General features: G+C 37.2%; 2 protein-coding genes across 2 annotated transcripts in view; one reads left to right on the top strand and one right to left on the bottom strand.

Annotated features, from left to right (window-relative positions):
• Positions 1-134: 134 nt before the first annotated feature.
• gtf2h2 (general transcription factor IIH, polypeptide 2) lies at positions 135-6,314 on the top strand. Its single transcript, XM_079813840.1, has 15 exons — positions 135-408; positions 768-845; positions 937-973; positions 1,064-1,150; positions 1,237-1,287; positions 1,367-1,421; positions 1,508-1,613; positions 2,377-2,467; positions 2,546-2,633; positions 2,720-2,827; positions 3,902-3,965; positions 4,551-4,654; positions 4,740-4,842; positions 4,919-4,958; positions 5,628-6,314. Exons 1-15 carry the CDS (start codon positions 353-355, stop codon positions 5,736-5,738), a joined length of 1,179 nt encoding a protein of 392 aa, XP_079669966.1. The 5' UTR covers positions 135-352; the 3' UTR covers positions 5,739-6,314.
• erap1b (endoplasmic reticulum aminopeptidase 1b) overlaps positions 6,156-9,037 on the bottom strand; it is a 14,864-nt gene continuing 11,982 nt past the window's right edge. The window contains 3 exon segments of the mRNA XM_079813835.1: positions 6,156-8,408; positions 8,504-8,585; positions 8,663-8,803. Of these exon segments, the coding sequence (XP_079669961.1) occupies positions 8,238-8,408; positions 8,504-8,585; positions 8,663-8,803 (394 nt within the window). The 3' untranslated portion in view covers positions 6,156-8,237.

The following is a 9,037-nucleotide window of genomic DNA, read 5'->3' as shown; positions in this document are numbered from 1 at the left end:
TTCATTTCAGCTTATTAAATTAATTAAAGGGGGCAACTAAAAGCTTATAATAACAATCAATCCTACGTTTTTATGGATCTACATGTGGAACACGTAGGACCTCCCACAACACGGAACTACTGTTCGCATGTTGTACAGGGGGACATAACAAATCGACGTACAAGTGTTGCACGAAAGTTGTTTTTATTGTTCACTGAGCAGAGAACATATGTCGTTAATAAAAACAAGTCCAGTTTATAGACATTTTGCTCTGCTGTTCAATTCGAAAATCTATATAACGTAAGAGTTTCAGAAGAATCGTTCTGACAAGTTTCCCCTCAAAGAAAGCTGACAGTCTGAAAAATTCTACATCATGGATGAAGAACCAGAGAGAACGAAACGCTGGGAAGGAGGATACGAACGAACATGGTGAGAGAAGTTGAAAGTTGTGCTTTATGCGTGCTTTAATTCAAATTATATATATATATATATTGAAAATACAATGTTTACTCAAATTGCCACCAGAAACGTTTTTATTAATAACATAAAACATTACTTATACTGTCATCTATAATACTTACAAATGTTATTTAAAAATAACATAAATGTTCCTAAAGCTTCTTACAACTTTTAAAGATCTCACATTAAATTTAATTTAGCAACTGGTATTTTCTCTGAAACTATGGCTTAAAATCCTTAAGGGCATCACAAGACTGTCACACACTGGTATTTATTAAAGTACATGAGAGCACATATACTGTAATGACCAGATGACGTGTGTCTGTCAGGGAGGTGCTGAAGGAGGATGAGTCTGGATCTCTCAAAGCTACTGTGGAGGACATTCTTTTCCAGGCAAAGAGGAAAAGGTGCAGCACTCAAATGCAGAATATAAACATCAGTTTGAGCTGATTGTATCTTGGTTTGATACTCACTTGCAGTCTGTCTATCACATTGCAGAGTGTTTGAGAGTCATGGACAAGTTCGGCTTGGGATGGTAAGCTGCAATTTACTGTCCCTCCATTTTTTGTTTACTGACCAACAACTCTAAACCACATAAAACCACATAAAATTCCTCCATACCCAGATGCGGCACCTCTTTGTGATCATTGACTCGTCTAGATCAATGGAAGATCAAGACCTGAAACCCAACAGGCTTACGTCTACACTGAAGGTTAGTAGCACTGCATCTACAGTGGAGTATGGAAGGCTAACATTATACTATTATTATAACATTATTATTACTTTTGCATTCTTCAGCTGATGGAATATTTTGTGGAGGAATACTTTGACCAGAATCCAATCAGTCAGGTAATGCACTTGACTCTGCATCTGTCTGTGAGTGTTTACAGAGTGTGCAGCTTCTGTTAACTGTGCTGTATCGTCCCAGATAGGGATCATTTCCACCAAGAACAAGAGGGCGGAGAAGCTCACTGATCTTGCAGGTTGATACATCATTACAGTATTATGTTTGCAAGTTTTGCGAAGTGCTCTTTATTATCATCACTTCACATTATTTTACTCTTGCTAGGGAACCCTAAGAAGCATATAGCAGCTCTGAAGAAAGCTGTGGACTCCACATGTGTCGGGGAACCGTCCCTTTACAACTCTCTCAACATGGCTATGCAGACTCTGAAGTAAGGCACATGTTAGAGGGGAGTTCTGTGTTAACTGTTTCCTTCCAAAGTTGTGAATTTAAAGGTACACTATGTAACTTTTGGCACTCCAGCAGTTGATAAACAAAACCGCATGCATTTTGTGGAAGAACATTGTAGCCGGAGCTGATGAGGCACCCGGTACTGGGCTACTCTGTGGCAGTTGTCATCCCACCCGGTCTAAAATAGTCTAGTATAAACCCTTATTATTGGCGTACCATAGTGATTCAGGATAAGACAAAAAAAAAAAACGGTTTGGAAGATGGATTCATGATGTACTCGCCCCTTATATAAATTTGATACTTTTTGTGCATAGTGTACCTTTAACTTTGAAATTGAAAAATCACATAAAACATTTATGAACAAAAGTCTAATCATTTTGATGATAGACTCAGGCATTTCAAGAATGACCTTTGATCTCATCCACTGTTGAGGCAAAGTCACGTGACTTTTTTTGTTGATTTATTCAGTAATTTTATTCCGTTTCCATTGTAGTTTATGCTCATGTCTTCTTTTTGGATAAGAAAAAGATCTGCCTCAATTGAGAACATTCGTTTTTTTATGAACATTTTTAGAATTTATGCTCATCCTGGCATTTCCATCCACCTTTTTTTTTACAATATATGTATTGTGTGCAGTTTAGTTGTAGTACTGGATTTGTACCCACAGCTGTATGCTTGAAAGTTGTACAAACACATTGTCTTCATCATCTACAGAAATAACTCTTATCTCTATTTTTATGCAGACACATGCCTGCTCATACAAGCAAAGAGATCCTGGTTCTTTTCAGCAGTCTCACTACCTGTGACCCAGCCAACATCTATGAGCTTATCAAAGTGAGTTAGAATGACTTTAATGGCTGCGTACTGTAATGGTTTGTACGTTTTGTTGAATGTGTTTTAATATATCAACAGACTCTGAATGGTTTGAAAATCAGAGTGTCTGTGATCGGCCTGTCAGCAGAGGTTCGAGTATGTACCATTCTCACAAAAGAAACTGGAGGTTGGTAGTCCTACTTTCATATACAGTTACAGTTTTTCACTTGTCTAGTGTTTTATTTATTTATTTACTTTTAATTGGCCCAACAGGAACATACAATGTGATACTGGATGAGAGTCATTTTAAAGAGTTGCTGATGCAGCAGGTGAAGCCGCCTCCTGCCAGCTCCTCCTCCGAGTGCTCCCTCATTCGCATGGGTAATCACTGTCATTTTAAACGATTTAAACATGCTGCGTTACGCTGAGTTGAAACTATAACAATCTTGTTGCTGGTAGCTGAATCAAATTAGCCAAAGTATTTTAAGGGTTAGTTCATCCAAAAATGAAAATGTTGTCATTAATTACTCACCCTCATGTCGTTCCAAACCCGTAAAACCTTCTTTCATCTTCGGGAACACAAATGAAGGTATTTTTAATTAAATCCGAGAGCTCTCTGACCCCTCCATAAACAGCAATGTAATTAACGCTTTCAGGGTTTTTTTTTCATATTTTGTTAAAATATTCAATATGAATAAAAATTCAACCTTAATTTTATGAAGCGATGAGAATACATTTTGGTCGCAAAAAGAAAAATAACGATCTTATTCAAATATGTCTTCACGTCTGTGTCAGTCTCCTTTGCTGTTGAAATAGTAAATACAGTGCAGCGCTTCCAAGTTACATCAGAGCTACGCCAGCACGCAGGCTTACTTACCATTGGCCGATGCTGTTCATGTGAGCACTACGCATGCGTGTGATGCTGACTGACGTGAAGAAATTGTTGAATAAAGTCGTTATTTTTGTTAGCTTTTTGCGCACAAAAAGTATTCCCGTCGCTTCATAACATTAAGGTTTAACCACTGTAGTCACATGGACGATTTTAACGATGACTTTCTTACTTTTCTGGACCTTGAAATTGTTCATTAAATAGCTTAAATAGTTTATGGAGAGGTCAGAGAGCTCTCGGATTTCATAAAAAAATATTTTAATTTGTGTTTTCCGAAGATGAACGAAGGTCTTACTAGTTTGGAACGATATGAGGGTCAGTAATTCATGAAAGAATTTTCATTTTTGGGGGAACTAACTCTTTAATAAATGTGTAGAATTTTGTGATTGTTTTGCTGAAATTTGTCATTTTATCTTGTTTATTTTAAAGTCTTCACTGTAAGTCTTTAATGTAAAGCAGTCCGGAATTAGTCCTGATTAATTTCTGGGAAATTATTTATGTGTAAGCTACAATATATAATGTGTATTCTTCTACGATATCTTTAATGCACATAATAATTTGCTTAGGTTTCCCCCAGCATGTCATAGCCTCCATGTCTGATCAAGATGCCAAACCCTCGTTCAGCATGTCGTGAGTACAGATTAAAAAGATGATCATGTTCTCTAACACATCTTTTACCATTTTAAAGGATCTGTTTCTTATATGTTAAATTTGTTTTACCACAGTGTAATATTAAATCTAATTTATAGTATATACAGTACTGGGGTGGTAAGATTGTTTTAATGTTTTTCTCTCATGCTCACCAAATCTGCATTTACCTCATCAAAAATACAGCGAGAACAGGAATATTACAATTCAAAATAAGTATTTTCTATTTCAGTACAGTTTAAAATGTTTTTTTTTTCCCTGTGATGGCAAAGCTGAATTTTCAGCATCATTACTCCAGTCTTCAGTGTCACATGATCCTTCAGAAATCATAATAATATGCTGATTTGGTGCTCAAGAAACATTTCTACAAACAGTTGTGCTGCTTATTTTTATATATATATATATTTTTGGAAACCATGATACAACATTTTCAGGATTTGTTGATAAATAGAAAGTTCAAAAGAACAACATTTATTTGAAATAGAGTGGTTGTGTATGTATGTAGATTTACAGATTGTATGTATAATAATTATAATTTTACATCTAATTTATTTTGTAATATTTTAGGCACCTAGACAGCACTGGTGAGCCAGTACTCTCTCTCGGCGGCTACTACTGCCCACAGTGCAGAGCTAAATACACAGAGCTGCCAGTGGAGTGTAAAGTGTGTGGTGAGTCCTCAGCATGTCCCTGTTCTTCAGTCTTTACAGTAATCTTCAGAGAGCATCGATGTATTCAGTCTTCTCTCTGGTGCAGGTCTGACTTTAGTTTCCGCTCCTCACTTGGCCCGTTCCTTCCACCACCTCTTCCCCCTGGAGGCCTTCCAGGAGACCCCACTGGAGGAGTATAAGGGAGAGAGGTGCGCTCTGCACTCACTTTGTGATCGGACTGTCTCGTTTCAGCCTATTTCATAGTGTTCATCTGTGTCTTTTCAGGTTCTGTGAAGCTTGCCAAGGAGAGTTGAAAGACAAAAGTGTAGGTTTTTCCATTTCAGATCTTTTGTATGTGAACCTAAAGGCCTGGTTTCACAGATTAAGCCTTAGTTAATTTAGGACATTTAAGTAGCTTTTATAAATGTGCCATAGAAAAAAAAACATTACTGGTGTGCATCTTGAGACAAAACAATGGCACTTACATATTTTAAGATTTATTAGTGCAAGTTGCTTTCAGGTAATCTCAAACACGCATTTTAGTCTGGGACTAGCTTAAAGTCCCAGTGAACCGGATGTTGAAACTGATTTTATTTCAGTGCTGTGACGTATTTCCAAGTGAAACAGAATATTGAATAGAGGGCAGGGTTTTACTTCAGCGCTCCTCCTCTCCATCTCGCGCTTATAGCAGACTAACAGTTGGAGGTGAGTGCTTAAGGATATTCAAACCCAAGCCGTCAAACTGCCGTCATCGGAAATGGAACGCCATTCCAGACCGGAAGTTACCTTTCAGATTTTGATTAAAGATTACCACGGCAAACAATTTTTTTTCTGTGTATTAACTTGCACGGATTAATTGTTCACCCTAAGACCTGTAATGTGTGCTAAGTAAATAAGATTTCATGAGGACTTTAAGCCTCGTCTGTGAAACCGGGGGTTAATAGGTTTGATGTTTAAAATAACATTCCACTTGATTGTTTTTTCCTCCTTGCAGGTGTTTACTTGTCTAGCATGTAAAAAAGTGTTCTGTGTGGAGTGTGATCTCTTCATACATGACACACTGCACTGCTGTCCTGGCTGCATGCAGACTGACGGGACGTCCTGATACAAGATGGCCAGACTACAAGACATCTGTGAACTTGAGAAAATGGAGAAGAAGAAAAAAGAGGAAGTCATCAGCCACCGATTTAGATTCTCAGTTTTTGAGGGTTAAGGCAAAGAAAGCCAACAATGGTCAGTTCTTTGGCATCATGTTACTTTGGTTTTCTGTTTACATGCATCATAGTTGTGCTCAAGCTGGATGTGGGGGCGCCCCCTATGGGGAAAAGAGTCTCACTGGACCAAATGAAACAACTGAGAAAAACATTTTTGTGCTGTTTTCCAGTGCCCTATTTTCTGAGTTGTAATAGATAACAGGAAAGCCGTTTCTTTATTTTGTGCATTACATGCCATGCTAATGTACTTGCTTGTATATGAGCAAACCTGTGCTAGTCCAGATCTGTTTAAACAAATTAAAACTTTTCATTTACTGTGTTTTATTCACTTTGGTACTATTTTCTCAAGTAAGGTGTACATTTTCAAAACTCTTAGTACAAAAATTAATCACATTTGTAACAGCTAGTCTTTCTTTCAAAAACTAATACCATGCTTTCATTACAGTTATACACATTTTCAGTCCACATAATCATTGTTTTAAAACAAGATTATTGTAATATGTAACGAGTACATTTGGTTTAATCACTGAAACACAACAGTATGATCTTTCAATTTAGTACTTTTATCAATCAGTTCATTCAAAATCAAAAGGTGTGATGAAGTATGACACATTCATGAGGTTTTGCGCAAGAACAGAGCATGCTGCCAAATGCCAATACAGTAAATGTTCTCACTGTTCCATGTCTGAATCTTGTTAACCTTTTATAAGGGTGAGTTACAGTAATGCGGCCGTCTCTACCGTAGTAATGTTTACAGTATCACATTGCATACTGTAATGTAAATGTTAAAATTAGTTGCATCTGCCGGGTGAGGGGTAAAAAACATTGCGTGGACAGAGAACATTCTCCAAGGTCAGGACACTTTTTTTTATCTATATTTTATACATTTACTTTTCATGCTTATTTCTAGACACTTAAGTATCTTTGCATCTGCCAGAAAACTAATTCTAACAGGTAAGAGGTTAAAACAATCTTTTGTTTTATGTAGGGCAAAACTACCCTTTATAAAACAAAAAAGGATTCAATAGATGTGGGAGCTGAATACATAAAAAAACAAAACAAGATGACAACATCCAGATAAAATGTATGTTGGAAATCATCTTAGCTTCTTTATTAACGCCCAAAACTTGAAACTGAAGATCCCACTGGTTACAAATGCATCAATATGGGATACTTTGTACACCACCTTGTAAGTTAAACCCTATATCTTCTGACGTTTAGCCACCAGAATTTCAAGGGCCCGCTTCCTTTGTTTTGCTGCATGTCTCAACCTTGCCCGTTTTTCTTCGATGCAGTTTTTTTTATTGTTTATTTTTATTACCTTGTAATTTCACTCTTCACAAAACGAGAAAAAAAAAAGACCAGCCTGAACGGAAATGCAATATGAAATGTTTTCAGTGGAGTATCAAGAATCGTTATGTTTTTATTACAATAGAATGAATGAGCCATTTCTATCTACATACACCGCGGGTCCCCTTACAGTGAAGTCATCCTTTTGCGCCGTCATGTTTCTACAGTAGCCCGGACAAACTTCTCTACATAGCGCTAGTCACTCTCTGCTCTCTCCGACGATGATATTTTTGTCCTGTGTCGGTCCCAGTAGCTTCTCTATGTGTTCCGAAAGGGAGGGGTGAACGTTGGGCAATTCACAACCTCACCGCAAGATGCCGCTAAAAAAATATCACACACTGCACCTTTAATTGATTAACCCTTCAGACCAGTTGGATTAAATAACAGAAAAAATGTATTAAACTGAATGAAAAGTTTGATAGTAATGGCATTATGAAAGGCGGTTACTGTGAATTAAATGTTTATATAGATGAAACACTGTTGTGAAAGGGATAGTTTGTGGTTTTGTGTACTGTACTAACAAACACAATTGAAAACATGCAGAAATGCACTTTTGGTGATCTGTGGTGGTATTTTAAAAATGTAAGGCTTGAAAAAATGTAATGTCAAAGTTTTCTTTATCTTCTTAATGGCAAAAGTTAAAAAAAGCAAACAAAAATTAAATAAAACAGCACTGACTTGCATGGCTTATTTTTGCAAACTGAATGATTGCTGCTGGTATATAAATGTGAAGAGCTAGACCTAAAGTTATGCTTTCACAAGTTAAAACAGCTCATTGCAAGGACAAAACTGTATTAATGACGAAATAAAAGATATTAAAGGTAATCCAATCCATACACTTTTAATTTCAATACTACAGGTTGGGGACAGATGAAAATGTTAAATTGTACCTTTATAAGAAACGGTACAGCTATTCCAAAATATTCACTCTGTATTTGCAAATTGAGAATCACACACTTTAGCACACCAAAGTCAAAATTCTTACATCATAATAAAAAATGTATACACCTATAACTCGAGACATTTACAGTACAAGTGCCTCACAGCTCTGAGTTTTTGTGCTGGTCATATTGTCTGTGCAGCCAAGCCTTCAGTAGTGGAAGGTTCTTGTCCATCCAGCGAATGTTCTCTTCTATGTTCTCCAGGGCCTGCTGAATACATCTCAGCTCTGCTCCAGTCTCAGCCCGCAAGGAACTGAAGAAACCACGAACCTGACAGAGTAGAGAAACACGCTCTATGTAATAGTTTTCTGATCACAAAGTTGATGAAAGCTCCTAATTACTAGTCAATAAACAATAACACCTACCTCAGCAAGCATTTCTCTGGTGGAATACTGGTTGGTCACTCCGACTACCATGTGTGCCATGGAGTGTGAGCCAAGATCAAACCTATAAAGAAATGTTTGAAGTTAGGAAAGGGCTCACAATACACCACTACTGTGTGTCTGATTAAAGCAGAATCTCACTTCTTAATCAGGGAGTCCCAGTTAGATTGTAAAAAGCCCCATGCGTGTTTGTAGGCCTTAGGATTTTTACTGACTGAGGTTACAACATATGGCAGATCCTGAGTCTTTATCACCTCTCCCACCAGACTCTGCTCCATCATCCTGACAGATACAAAAAGATGACATTAGAGATTGATACCGTTGAAATTCTGCAGCAGAGCGATGACATCTCAGATCATTACTTAGTATCATGTATACTTAATTTAGCTAAGGTTGCAAAGCCGCCCCCTCGCTTTAAAAATGGCAGGACAATCACTGCCGCTACTAAAGATTGCTTTTTAAATAATCTCCCTCATCAGTATCATCTGCTCAGCATCCCAGATAGTATAGAAGAAC

The sequence above is a fragment of the Gobio gobio genome (assembly GCF_949357685.1).
Source record: "Gobio gobio genome assembly, chromosome: 4".
Classification (NCBI taxonomy): Eukaryota; Metazoa; Chordata; class Actinopteri; order Cypriniformes; family Gobionidae; genus Gobio; species Gobio gobio.
Note: the sequence above shows the minus strand (reverse complement) of the source record. Positions and strands in the feature narration are given on the sequence as shown.